At 43.1% G+C, this 14,960-nt stretch overlaps 1 protein-coding gene across 5 annotated transcripts in view; it reads left to right on the top strand.

Moving 5' to 3' along the window:
• Positions 1–14,960, top strand: part of LOC130273601 (collagen alpha-6(VI) chain-like) — a 199,568-nt gene that overhangs the window by 119,753 nt on the left and 64,855 nt on the right. For all 5 annotated transcript variants that reach the window (XM_056520678.1, XM_056520677.1, XM_056520675.1 and 2 more), the window contains 2 exons: positions 7,525–7,560; positions 7,989–8,051. In XM_056520678.1, coding sequence (XP_056376653.1) covers positions 7,525–7,560; positions 7,989–8,051 — 99 coding nt within the window. The remainder of the gene's footprint in view (positions 1–7,524; positions 7,561–7,988; positions 8,052–14,960) is intronic.

Genomic DNA, 14,960 nt, shown 5'->3' with positions numbered 1-14,960 from the left:
TCAATCCAGTTACAAACTAAAGTTTCCAAGCCCAAGGACCTTAACTTACCTGTCAGACATCTGTGAGGGACAGTATCAAACGCTTTGGCAAAATCCAGAAACACTATATCCACAGCCATTCCTCTGTCAAGGCTTCTACTCACCTCTTCATAAAAGCAAATTAGATTGATTTGACAACTTCTATCCTTAGTAAACCCATGCTGGCTATCACTTATAATACTATTATCCCCTATGTATTCCTGTATGTAATCCCTTATAAGTCCTTCAAACAATTTACCCACAATGCACGTTAGACTTACCGGTCTATAATTGCCTGGCGAAGACCTAGAGCCCTTCTTGAAGATTGGTACCACATTAGCCTTGCGCCAGTCCCTTGGCACAATACCAGACACCAGAGAATCTCTAAATATCATGAACAAGGGTACAGATATTACTGAACTTACCTCTCTAAGAACTCTTGGGTGTAGTCCATCCGGCCCTGGAGATTTGCTTACATTTACTTTACTTAACTTACCTTGTACCATCTCTACATTAAGCCAGTTCAATACATTATATGATGTGTTACCAGCACTGACCTGGCCAATGTCAGCTCCTTCTTCCATAGTATATACAGAACTAAAGAACCCATTCAGTAGCTCCGCCTTCTCTTGATCGCCCTTGACAACCTCCCCATTATCATTATTATCACTGTCGCAGAGTGGCACAATGACAGAGCCTGGAGGTGGCATCAGTATGAGGAGACAATATAGTGGCTGAATGACACAGTCTGGTGTTGGCAGCAGTATGAGGAGACCAGAAAGTGGCTGAATGACACAGCCTGGAGTTGGCGGCAGCATGAGGAGACCATACAGTGGCTGAATGACACAGTGTTGAGTTGACGGCAGCATGGGGAGACTATATAGTGGCTTAATGACACAGTCTGGAGTTGGCGGCAGCATGAGGAGACTATATAGTGGCTGAATGACACAGCCTGGAGTTTGCGGCAGCATGAGGAGACCACATAGTGGGTGAATGACAGCCTGGAATTGGCAGCAGCATGGAGAGACCATATGGTGGCAGAATGAGACAGCCTGCAGCTGGCATCAGCATAAGGACAACACATGGTGGCAGTATGAGACAGCCTGGAGGTGGGATTAGCAGCATTAGGATTCCTGAAAGTGACCAGGTGAGTGGGGCGGTGGATGGCAATACCAGTACCCAGTGACGAAGGTGGGTAAAAAAGGAGAACTTCGCATCAGATGTGTTGCATTAGGTGGGTGGCAGGATCAGAATAGTAGCTGAGGCAGGTAGGCAGAAGAAAACGGTCTCTTTTCTAAAAGTGTACTGAGGATATGCATTATGTAAAACTTAATATTTAATAATATTGTTAGGATAAAATATATGTACCCAAATTTTTTTTGAAATCCAACAAAAGGAAAGGTGTGCAAAAAACACCATGTGCCACCTACACCACCAAGTATTGATGTGATGCAAAGACCTCTAAATGGTGGAAGGGAACAATGTATGGTTCATTGTAACCGGTGGGGGTAAAAACTTCCCCTGTAAGGCCCTACTCTCACACTATTAATTCCCTTCTTGGCAAATGTTACTCACCTTAAAAAGGGTGGCCCCACACAGGAAACTCTTCCTATTTCCACCTGCAAACACTGCCATTTCCCAGTGTTTTAAGGTGGAAATAGGGAGAGGTTCCTGTGTGGGGCTGCCCTTTTGAAGAGGAGTAACACTTTCCTTGAAAAGGTGGAAGGGAACAATGTATTGTCCATTGTAACCGGTGGGGGTAAAAACTTCCCCTGTAAGGCCCTACTCTCGCTCTATTAATTCCCTTCTTGGCAAGTGTTTCTTGCCCTAAAAAGGGTGACCCCACACAGGAAACTCTCCCTATTTCCACCTAAAAACCCTGTGAAATGGCAGTGTTTGTAGGTGAAAATAGGGAGAGGTTCCTGTGTGGGGCCACCCTTTTTAGGGCGAGTAACACTTGCCAAGAAAGGAATTAATAATGCGAGAGTAGGGCCTTACAGGGGAAGTTTTTACCACCACCGGTTACAATGGAAAATATATTGTTCCCTACCCCTTTTTGCATCACATCAATACTTGGTGGTGTAGGTGGCACATAGTGTTTTTTGCACATCTTTCCTTTTGTTTGATTTAAAAAAAAAACATGTGGGTACATATTTTTATTAAAAGAAAAGTTACATTTTAGCTAATGCATATCCTCAATACTTGCTTGTGGTCTAATACCAACTGGGGAGCAGCACCTTAAATATGTTTTGCACTATCCATATTTGTGAAGTGTTCATGTGGCACCATGGTCAATCTACTCTGATGCATCAGGCAATGGTGGGTGGAAATCCTGGCTGATCCATGCCTGATTCATCTTCGCAAAGGTCAGTCTCTCGACATTTTTCGTGGACAGACGAGTTCTCCTTGGGGGTTACTATGGCCCCGCCGCACTAAACACCCGCTCTGATGGCACACAACTGGACGGGCAGGACAGCTTTTCCAGGGCAAACTCTGCTAGTTGCGGCCACAAATCAAGTTTGGCTGCCCAGGAGTCCAGCTGATCTTCAAGGTGTGTTGGCATGGTCATGTCAAGGTATGCCACCACCTGCTGGTTCGGGTCCTGCTCCAGGTCTACCTGCTGCTGATGAGTTGCTTCACTATGCGGGTGAAAAAAGCTACTCATCAGCGAGTGTAGACTCAGGCTGCTGATGGAGCTGGTATTGCTCCTGCCACCCCATCCCTCCCCAGCAGCCATGGCAGTAGAAGGTGAGCGCAGAGGGCACCCTGAGTCAGAACTGCGAGAGGATGGACGATGGCGCAGATAGGCATTGGCCAACTGACTACGCAGGATGTCTCCGTAGTAGGCCAGTTTGTCCTCCCTCTCAGTGGGTGTAAAAAAGGCCCCTGAGGGTCCAATAAGGTGGAGAGCCAGAAGTAATCCCATTGCCGAATGGTGAAAAGTTGGCGGTCACTACGCAAACAAGTGAGCATGCATCGTGCCATTTGTGCAAGTTACTCGGAGGGACTCCCTGCCTCCTTCTCCACTGCATACTGCCCCGATGTGTCTGGGTCCTCTGTCTCACCTTCCTCATAACCCTCTAGCTTCTCCTGCTCCTCCTCTTCTGTCACATGACTAGAAAAACTGGACATCTCACGAAACCTAAACTGTGCTCCACTGTGCCCATACCGCCGTGAGAGGTAGGTGCCACATCTCCAGTGCCCTGACCAGCCACCGTTTCCAACACGTTTTGTAGTAAATGAAGCAGTGGAATGACGTTGTTCATCCCGCAATCCTGGCGACTGACTAATAATGTGGCTTCCTCAAAGTTCCTGAGCAAACGGCAGGTATCACGTATGAGCTGCCACTGATTCACATTGAATTTACACAGGGGAGTCCCCCTATCCACTTGGATCATCAGGAAATCGATGATGGCTTTTCTCTGTTCGTAAAGTCAGTCCAACATATGGAGGGTGGAATTCCACTGTGTGGAAATGTAGCAAATCAGACTATGATGGGGATCCTGTTCTGATGCTGCAGCTCAAGGAGTGTGTGTTTTGTGGTATACGAGTGGCTGAAGTGCATGCAAAGTTTCCTTCCCATTATTAGGATGTCTTGCAGATGGGGGAACACTTCAGGAACAGTGACAACCAGATTGAACACGTGTGCCATGCAGGGCACATGTCTCAGGCTTCCTTGTGGCAGCACAGGCAAGATATTCTTCCCGTTGTCGGTACCATGGTTCCTATTTCCGTGTGAATTATGTGAACAGTGTGACACCGCCATGCCCTGCACACATGGTATGCTGGAGGGGCACTGAGACTTGTCCGTGCAGTGGAGGCTGATGACTCGGTAGAGGATGAGGAGTTGAACACTGTCACAGGATCAATGCCTGAGAGCGGGGAGGCGGAATCGGCGTGACCTGTCCAAGTTGCTGTTGTGGCTGTGCAGGAACCACATTTACCCAGTGGGCCGTAAAGGACATTATTTGTCCCTGACCGTAGATACAGCTCCACACGTCGGCGCTGGGGTGGCTTGGTACTCTCCACCTCGGCTTGGCACAAGCCATCAGTTCTCTCAAAGATGCAGAGTCCACCACTTGGAAAGGGAGGGACTGCAGCACCAGCAACTTGGACAGGAGCACATTCAGCTTCTGCGCCGTTGGATCAGTAGGCCCATACTGTTGTCTCTTGGACATGGCTTTGCCGATGGATTGCTGGCGGAATGACTGACTCAAAATAGGTGGAGCAGGAGAATCTGGAGCAACAGAGGATGGGTATGACACACAGCACCCTTTGGCTGATGTGGTGGAGCTTTGGCTGGCTGAAACAGGGAGTGGTGTGCCACTGGGTGATGCAGAAGGCTGGACCACCACATCGGAGCCATGGTTCTCCCAGGTCGCTTTATGGTGATGCTGCATATGTTGATGCAGGGCCGTGGTGCCAACATTGGAACCCTGGCCATGCTTCACCTTCTGTCGACACATCTTGCATGTGACCAGGTTCACATCCTCCGGATGCTTGATGAAAAACTGCCACACCGCCGAGTAGCTGATTTTCCCACCAAAAGTCCACAATGATTGACTGCTACTGCCGCTGACTCCAAGAACCCCTGTTCCACTACCTCCTGAGAAGATAGGCTGCCGCAAAGCAGGTGGTCTACCCCGGGCATGTTTGGCACCAGACTTTCCACTTCTGCCTCCATGCTGACTGCCAACCATGCTACCACCTTGCTGGCTCAACTGCTGCCTCACGGGCAACCTGCAACCCTCTTCTCCTGATGATGATGAAGCCCCTTCTGAACCTGGCTCCTAAGTGTGATCCGCTTCATCATCATCGAGTTGTGTCTGCATGTCACTGATGTCCTCCTCAGGTTCCTCAACAGTGTCTGCTTCAGGACCCTGAACGCTTGCAGCACCACCTCCCACACCACTCTCCTCATCACTTCTTGCCCGCCTAGTGGAGAAAGTGGTGGATGTCTCCTCCACTTCTTAGCTGCTGACTGTCCTCTAGTATATCATCCTCCCTGAAAAGTGGAGCTGAACCCACAGCATAAGATACTTCTGTGGGGGAGGGAACAGCATAGGACAGAGGCAATTTGAGGACAGGGACTGCTCCCGGGCCATGCCAACTGAGGATTGTGTCTGAGGAACCCACCGAATGTTGACTGGGGGTGTCAGATATCACTTGTGATGAAGTGGATGACCTTGCCCCATGTCCTCACATGTTGATCAGCCATTTTAGATGCCCTGGAGCGTGGACCGCACTAAATGGAGTTTAATGAAGCAATTCGCGCAATCGAATCGCGGCGATATTCGCAGTCGTTGCAAATCAAATTTTTCCTGAAATTCGTAACGAATTCGGATTCATCAGATTCGATTCACTCATCCCTAATAATTAGAGAACAGCAATGACTGTAGCACCGAGAAAGATTCTAACAACATTTTCTGAAGGTTAGACCAGTGACCAATCCCTAAAAAGTGTACAGGCCTTTGCTTTGAATGACTTAAGCACATCTGCTGCCACAGGACATCATTAGTCTCTCACACTGCTCTGGTGTGATTTTCACCCACTCTTCTTCCAGTCTTTTCCACAGTTCTGTGACTGTTGTGGGTTTCATGGTGATAACTTTTTCACCAAGGATTTTCCAGAGATTTTCTGTTGGGTTTAGATCAGGACTCTAGGCTGGCCATTTCATTGTTTCAATGTTGCTGTGTGATAGGGGGCATTGTCCTGCATGAATATTGCTGTCTGATTAAGTGATGAACGCAAGGAAGGAACCATGTGTTGTTGAAGAAGGTTCTGATACACACTTGCATTCACTTGTCCATGTAGCTGTATGATAGGTCCAACTTCTGCTGCAGAAAACATTCCCCAAGCCATGACACTTCCTCCTCCACCTTTCACTGACTTCTTTACACACTTTGGGTTCAGTATTTCTCCAGTTTGTCGAGGAACAAAATGTTTCCCATTAGACCCAAATAAATTAAACTTATTTCATCACTAAAATGAACTCAGGAGCACTTCTCCTCTGTCCCCATAACATGCTCCTCAGTAAAGGTGAGTCTAGCCTTTAGATTATTTCTGGCAATGAGAGGTTTGGTCACTGCAGAGTGGGCTTTCAGACCAAATGCTCTTCAATGTCGAGACACTGTATGACGAGAGGGATCCTTACCCTGTTCAGTGCTGAACTGGCGAGCAATTCGAGCCGCAGTGTTGATACGATTACCCATGGCAATTCTCCGCATTATTCTGTCCTCTCTTGCATTTGCCTTTCAAGGGTGACTAGCCTTCTTGGGGGACTTGAAGGAGTTTGGGATGTTATAAAGATGCAATATTCTAGAAATCACAGATTTGGAACGACCAACTTCTCTTGCTATGGCTTTTAGGGTCACCCAACTGGACAACCTGCTGCTAGAGGGTTTCAGTCACTTTGGAACGGCACAACATTTGTGCAAAGTCAGTGAAAACTGGAAAGTTAGGCTGCCAGTTAAATAGGGTTTGTCAGATCATTAAGGAAATTAGCACCAGTTGCAGATAATCACCAATAACTTGCAGGTATCTGAAAGTGTTTTTCAATTATATTATTTACATTTTTATTCTCTGCTTTAGAATAAATACAATTTATGAAACAAGCTTAAAGGGGTACTCCGCCCCTGGCATCTTATCCCCTATCCAAAGGATAGGGGATAAGATGTCAGATCGCCGCGGTCCTGCCGGGGATCGCCGCTGCGGCACCCCGCCATCATTACTGCACAGAGCGAGTTCGCTCTGTGCGTAATGACGTACGATACAGGGGCCGGAGCAGCGTGACATCATGGCTCTGCCCCTCATGACATCACGGCCCGTCCCCTTAATGCAAGTCTATGGGAGGGGGCGTGGCGGTCGTCACGCCCCCTACCATAGACTTGTATTGACGGGGACGGGCCGTGACGTTACGAGGGGCGGAGCCGTGATGTAACGATGCTCCGGCCCCTGTATTGCCCATCATTACGTGCAGAGCGAACTCGCTCTGTGCAGTAATGATTAGCGGGGTGCTGCAGCAGCGATCCCCGGGGTCCCCAGCAGCGGGACCCCGGCGATCTGACATCTTATCCCCTATCCTTTTTTTGATCTCCAGTGTATACCTTATACCACATTATCACTTTTCATAAGTGCCAACAGGTCAAGAAAGGCTATAAAAGGAGAAAATCAAAAAAAAAAAAAATAATTACAAACTACTGAAAAACACATCAGTTGATAAATAATTTTGCCACGGTGGCTTAGTGGTTTGCACAGTTGTCTTAAAGTTTGAATTGAGTTTGTGTGATCTCCTTGTGTTTTCACAAGTTTCCTCCAGGTTGTCCATTTTATATCATACTTCATAACATAGTAATAGATTATTAGCTCTAAAAAAAAAAAAAAACAATGTCCAATGTATTTGTAGAGAACTGCAATATTTGTACAGCACTGCCGAATATGTTGGTTCTATATAAACAAAGGGAAATAAAATAAATAGGGTTATGCTAAAACTCCATTTTCTTTCAGAGTCTTCCTGGTAGAAGAGGTGTTATCGGCCCACAGGTATGCTTAAATCAAACTGTTTAGCCAAGATTAACTCTACAGCATTCTATAGTAGTCACTAGAGGCCTGTGTGTCACTTTATTGCAATCACCTTTAGATAATAAAGCTAGGCCCGATTTCTCAACATTTTGTGGGTAGAAGTCATTCAACCTTAGTAAAAAAAAAAAAAAACAACACAATAACACACAGTAATAACAAAAAACACAAACAGTAATACATTTTACATAAGACATCTGAAAATAATATTTTATTTAAAACATCTAGAAAGGTACAATATTTCCTTTGTATTTATTTTACAATCTATGGTTCACATTAAAATCATGGAATCAGGGGAGACATAATTGAATGGACAGATAACAGGTGATATGTGATAAATGTGCTAAATGTGAAAATAATGATGCAGAAACATAATCAATATTCATCCACAGGGGACTACAGGCGATCCTGGTATGCCAGGGCTTAATGGAGAACAAGGCTTAAGGGGCCCACAGGTAAATAACTTTATTTCAATAAATTATCAGAAAATGACTTATTGTTTAAATAGAATTTTCATGATATATTAATAAATAAATAAAAAAAAAACATCTGTTAAAGTTTTTTCCCTAATTTTCCATGTCATTATCTATATTAACAGGGTTTTCTGGACAAATATTTTTTAGTCTTTGAAAGTGATCATGGATGGGAGCATACAATAGTACTCACCTGCCACTGATTCCCAACCAGTGCCATTTTAGCTCCCACTGCTTCCTGCTTGACACAAAGGAAATACATAGGAAATTTCTAGTCAGCCAATCAATGACCACATCAGTGACCTGTCTCAGCATTTCATTGGCTGAGAGGGCATTTTCTATGTGTCAAGATTTAAGCAGGAAGCAGCAGGGACCAGCACTGGCAGGGGATCGATGGTGTGTGAGTATCATTTTATAATTATTCATTCCTCCTCCCACCATGACCAATGTTAATAAAATAAATGAATAATCTTCTTTATCTTGGAAGGGGCTTTTAAAGGGGTACTCCTCTGAAAACTTTTATTTTTTTTTTTAAATCACCTGGGGCCAGAAAGTTAAACAGATTTGTAAATTACTTCTATTTAATAATCTTAGTTCTTCCAGTACTTATCAGTGTATAATGTTTGTTGCACAGGAAGTTCTCTTTTTTTTTTATTTCCTTTCAGTCTGACCACAGTGTTCTTTGCTGACACCTCTGCCCATGTCAGGAACTGTCCAGAGTAGAAGCAAATCCCCATAGCAAACCTATCCTGCTCTGGATAGTTCCTAAAATGGAGAGAGGTGTCAGCAGAGAGCACTGTGGTCAGACAGAAAGGAAATTCAAAAAGGAAAGAACTCCCTGTGCAACATATAGCAGCTGATAAGAACTGGAAGGATTAAGATTTTTAAATAGAAGTAATTTACAAAACTGTTTAACTTTCTGGCACCACTTGATTTAAAAAATAATGTTTTCCAGAGAAGTACCCCTTTAAAGTGGCCTGAAATTTAGCAGTTTTTGAGCCACTGAGTCTTACCTTATATTCCATAGAGATAACTTTTCAGTAGTCATCACACTCTCCTGAAAGGCAGGACTAAAGTGAAAGGTAACACTTCTGTTGTAAAGCTGGAGGCCAATGCCGTCACACATGGCCCACAATTGACAATGGTGGATTGAGAAGGCTCTCTGCACAGGTCACAGAGCATTCCTAGAACACTATCTTATAGAAGTCAATCAGTCAACTTTCTAAACTAACAGAGGAGATGAGTAGCTTAGGCATGGTGGCCACCACGTAAATATGTACAGAAAATAAAACTTTCATTCATGAAACAAAAATAGTTTATAACAAAATGTGTTTTAGCACTGCATATGGTTCTAACTAACAAAAATAAATAAATAAATATCTATAGGAAACACCTTCCCTTTAACTCTTTAAAGCTTAGACTATTTCCAACACAGCAGGTGTCAGCGCTATCAACAGCTGACATTCACTGTCAGTGACCAGCATTGAAGGTCAATCTGATGCTAGTCATCTAACTCACTAAATTCCAAAATCATTTGTGATCACGGTATCTAGTGAGTTTTTGACAGGCTTGTTAGAGTTCTATATGGCCCCCTTGCATTGCAATCCTGAGGGGGCGAATCAGTTTTCATGGGAACCCAAGTCCTCTGTGGCTACCATGTAACATCTTCGACTCCTTTTTTAAATTTAAAAAAAAATAAAAAGTCTGAACTGCAAAAAAAATAAAAAAAAATAAAAATAAAAAAAAGAGAAGAAAACAAATCACCATGTGTGGAAATGTCCAAACTATTTAAATATAATATATAAAGATAGATATAAGGGATAGCACTCACCACCTGTGAATAATAATGATTCACAGCGGGTGAGGACACCGGGTGCTCCAGACACTGATGACAGCTGTTTCATAGGAAACTCCTACTTCTTCAGATCATGCCTCCTGTCGACATCAGTATTGGTTATGAGACCTGTGGGAGCTGACGTCAGCAGGTGAACATGTGACAGAAATGTGCAAGTGCATTAAAAACAATTAAAATAAAGATCACTCATAGATGTGCATACGGCACTGAGGACATGGGAGGATCTCTACAGCTTACTGGGAAACGCTGCTGAAAGTACTATGGTGCTCTGGTTTGTAGACAAGAGTTCGTAGGACCGGAGGAAGTGCATCCTTAGCACAAAACGGAGCTTTTGTCGCCTTTTGTCCACCCCCTCATTGCAAGCCTATGGAGGGGGTGCGACAGCTGTCACGCCCCCTCCGTAGGCTTGCATTGAGGGGGCAGAGCGTGACGTCACACGGGGGCGGAGCCGTGCTGTGATCGCTAGTAATCAGACCCGGAGCGAGCACGCTCCGGGGGCTGATTCTAGCGGGGTGCGGCATGGAAGATCACGGGGGTCCGCAGCGGTGGGACCCCCGCAGTCAGGTATCTTATCTCCTATCCTTTGGATAGGGGATAAGATGTCTTAGCGCCATAGTACCCCTTTAATGAATATATGTGTTTGCAAAAGCGGACGTTCACAGGGCTGGTGGTACTGCCGACAAAGAATCGTCCGCATTCGCAGGTAAGGCAATAGACGACATAGTCGGAACGACAACATATTAATTATTGTATTCTGACTGGGACTCCCCCTATGCAGAAGTATTTACCTGTCGCATAGTGGGGGCACCAATGACAATTCTTGCACTTGTAATTACCTATTGGAGAGGAATCACTTAACCAGTTGTGCTTGACTATGGAATATTTGCCACTTGTGATAGTATCACTAAGGTTAGGTACGCTTTTGAATGCTATCATAGGTTTATTCGGCACGTATTTTCTTTTTATTAGGTACCAATTACGATATATAGCATTTTTGATAGTGTTGGACATGGGACTATATGCGAAAGTCAAGCAGAACCTATGATTTTCAGTGGAGGCTCTCCTTCTCTTTCTATGCTTATGAGTAGATCTTGCTAGTAGAGTATTTCGATCCTGTTCGTTAGCTTTATTATATGCTTTGGTAAATATTTGGTTAACATATCGTGTGGATAGCCCCTGTCTAGTAATCGTTTATATAGATCTTCTGCCTGGTTTTTGAAACTGATTTGGGTACGGTTTATCCTTTTGAACCTTAAAAATTGTCCGTATGGAATGGCCATTTTTGTGTGCTGGGGGTGGTAGCTCTCGTAATGCAGTAATGTGTTCCCGGCGGTGGGTTTTCTGTATCCCACCGTCTACAGCCCATTATCCTTAATTTGGACTAGTGCATCCAAAAACTGTAGCTCTCTGCTGCTGGTTTTAAATGTACATTTTAAATTCATGTTATTTTTGCTGTTGAGTGTCTCTACAAAAGTTTTAAAGTCTGTCTCTGTTCCTGTCCAAATGATCAAGACGTAATCCACAAATCTGACGTAATTCTTCACATATTTAAGATGGGGGTTATTGGCGGAAAAAATATATTCTTGTTCAAAGGCTGCGATGTATAGATTAGCCAGGGAACATGCCACAGGTGTTCCCACGGCTACGCCGCTTTTTCGAGTGTACCATATATCGTTGAATTGAAATACATTATTGGACAGGACCAGAGACAGATCTTCCGCCACAAATTCTATAAAGTCATGGTCCCCATTCTTTCTTCTCAACAATTCTCTAATGCACTCGATGGCTTCATTTTTAATTATGCTGGTATACAAGCTTTCAATATCGAGGGATGCTAACATGCAACCCTCGTGCCATTCAGTATTTAAATATAATTTTAATGATCTTGCATGATAAGTTCTTTAAATGGGATAATACTAAATTCCAGATTTGCAAATATGATCAAAAAGTCCCACTCCTAAATGCAAATGACTAAAAACTACAGATCACAGTGCCAAAAATTAGCCCTCAGACAGCTCATTGGACAAAAAAGTTATAGTACTTAGAAGAATATGGGGATCATTTAAATTCATTAATTAAATTTTTTTTAAGTCCATGATTCAGTATCATTGCAATTGTACTGAACTGTGGAATAAAGTTAACATATTAGTTTTACTGTACGTTGTATTTAGAAGAATTATTGCCCATTAAATTCCAGAATTTCATTTTTTCATATATTTTGTTTCACGCTGTTCTACATGAAGAAGAAGAACACCAAAAAGTATGCTCTGAAATGAAAATTTTCAGTAGATATTTCTTTATTCCATTCTTAAGTAGATTTCTTTTTCAGAGAGTAGATTATTAGAATTCCATATTGCCCAATTATACCCCTATAAAAGCAATATCTACACACATTATGCTATTGGGTATCAGTAAAGGGGTACTCTGGTGGAAAGCAAGTGGAAAACAAATGTTTTCAAATCAGTTACACAGATTTGTAAATAACTTATATTTAAAAATCTTAATCCTTCCAGTACTTATCAGCTGTTGTATGCTCCAGATAAAGTTGTATAGTTCATTTCAGTCTGAACATAGTCTCTCTGCTGACAAGTCTGCTGTCAGGAACTGTCCAGAAACAAATTCCCATGGCAAACCTCTCCTGCTCCTGACAGTTCCTGACACAAACAAAGGTGTCAGCAGAGAGCACTGCGGTCAGACTGGAAAGAACTTCACAACTTTCTCTGCAGCATACAGCAGCTGATAAGTACTGGGAGGGTTAAGATGTTTATATAGCAGTAATTTACAAATTTGTTTAACTTTCTAGTGCAAATTGATCTAAAAACGTATTTTTCCGCTGGAGTAGCTCTTTAAGGAATTATCACTTTCCATGATTCCTTTGCTTTGTTTCTCAAACAATTAAAATTTTATAATTATTTACCATCATTTTAAAGTGGACAGTTATATTGTCCAATTTATTAAGCTGTTTTGCAGCCCTAAACTGACTTATAATGAGATCTGGAAGGTATATACATGAAAACATAGCTGGTCAGGAAACAGAGTCACAGAACAGATAAAAATTCATGCACAATAACACTTAATTGTTAAATGATCTCACCAAAGAAAAAGTCAGTTACAGATAGTCCCAGATCTTTCCTGAGAAAAAATGATAGAACTTGGCTTCCTTGGCAACATTTTATTGTTCTTTAAAAAGGGAAAAAGTTAATTCATTTAAGAATTTTATAACATTAACCATTAAGGACTAAGCCAAGTTTGTCTTAAATGTCCAAGACAATTTTTTGTTTTAGCTTCCTTGCGTTTCCTCAGCAATAACTTTTGTATTTTAAGACTACATAACTATTTTAGGCCTTTTTTCTTATTGGATATGTGGTAATTGTTTTCAAGCATACATTTTGTGTAGCTGCTTTGTGGTAGGCCTCAGGGGTAGGGGTGGTACAGTCAGGGATTTGCTTTGGTATATCAGGGGTTATTGTTAACCCTATAGTTTGTGACGCCAGGCTGAGGGCTAGTATGCTGAGATGACTCTCCGGCCTATCGCTGCCCTTCCCAGTAACAATAGGTGCATAAGAATAAAGACTGAAGGTCCACAAGGTAGTTGAATTTGAACTTGCATAAACTTTACTTAACGGCTTGCGGTACATCCACAGAGTAGTAACAGTCTCAATCAAACAGTCTCTCTATACTTCAATGACTGACAGATGTTGCGGACCTTGACTTTAGATAATAGTCTCTGAATTCAGGGTATATTGCGAAGATCTGTCCGGATTTAGGGGGTAGATAAGGTCCGGTGGTCTTGCAGAGTGTTTAGGGATTGATACACTCACAATTTGGAATAGAACAGCCGTGGCCGCAAGGCTATGGCCAAGACTCACTGATGACAGCAGCACAGATCCTTTCTCATCAACAGCCAGGAAACAAGAGCGAGATTAATGGCCGCGGCACCCTTATATGGGCAGGGGCAGGGCCATTTTTATTGGTCCAGCCATCTGTCACTCACCGTCACAAAGGAAATGAGTGCATTAGGTCACAAGGACCTCCAAAGGTCCTCAAGCAGAAATACCATAGAGTTTACCGGATCACGTGACCCACAGGTCCTGCTACGCTTCTCGCAGGTAATTAACTATTTATATACATTTTATACAGTTAAACTTCCACAAATAAGGAGCATATGACTAGAGCAATGACTATAGGGGTGAGAGGTGACTAGGGGTGGACTATACAAAAGGAGACCGATGTCCTAGGGACTCTGGCTATGGGGACCTATAAACAGGTACCGTATAGGATGCGATACCGGGATACCACAATATGGTAGCATGTAATTTATATGATATATTTTTCAGCATGAGGAAATGTATAAAAAGCTATTTCAACATTGTTTTTCTCCTTAATTAATATTATTATAGGGTTAAAATGTGTAAAACAAGTGAAAATGAACATTTCATGTATGTTTTATTTCACTTCTTTTTAGCATGGTTCAGCACTGAAGCTCCCATTAAAGTCAATCTGAAATTGAGGGGGCCCTCCCCCCCGCCATGCTGCCCGCTGCTCAGGGAGAGCTGTGCTTTACCCAGACACCCATGTAAATGTACCATAACAGACACTGACTAGACATCCCTAGGAGCCTTTATTTATCCCTGGGCTTTCTTTATTACCCATCAGCCCCAGAGATCACCCCAGAGATTGCTGGGGCTCACAGGAATGGAACAAAAGATGTGCAACACAAAAAGAGAAACACAGCCGCACATCCACCATTTGTAATTTGATCTACTTGCTTCTCAGCATAATTTCAAAAACTAACAGGTTGTTAGTATACATTTTGATCAAAAAGTACAGACCCACTCGCCACGTCAAGGCCACCTCATTAGAGTGGGTCCCTAACCTGACACTGGCGTAGTGCCCGGCGGCTACGCCAGTGTCAGATACCTTCTCCCATTGTTCAGAGCAAACAGAGAAGGTATTGGTCACAGAATCTGAAGAGTTAATATAATTAAAGAAAAAATAAAACATTGGCATTTCATAGAAACATGGTTTTGGTGTAG

The sequence above is a fragment of the Hyla sarda genome, chromosome 5, assembly GCF_029499605.1.
Source record: "Hyla sarda isolate aHylSar1 chromosome 5, aHylSar1.hap1, whole genome shotgun sequence".
Taxonomy (NCBI): Eukaryota; Metazoa; Chordata; class Amphibia; order Anura; family Hylidae; genus Hyla; species Hyla sarda.
The sequence above is the reverse complement of the archived record's forward strand: the minus strand, read 5'-3'. Positions and strand labels throughout refer to the sequence as shown.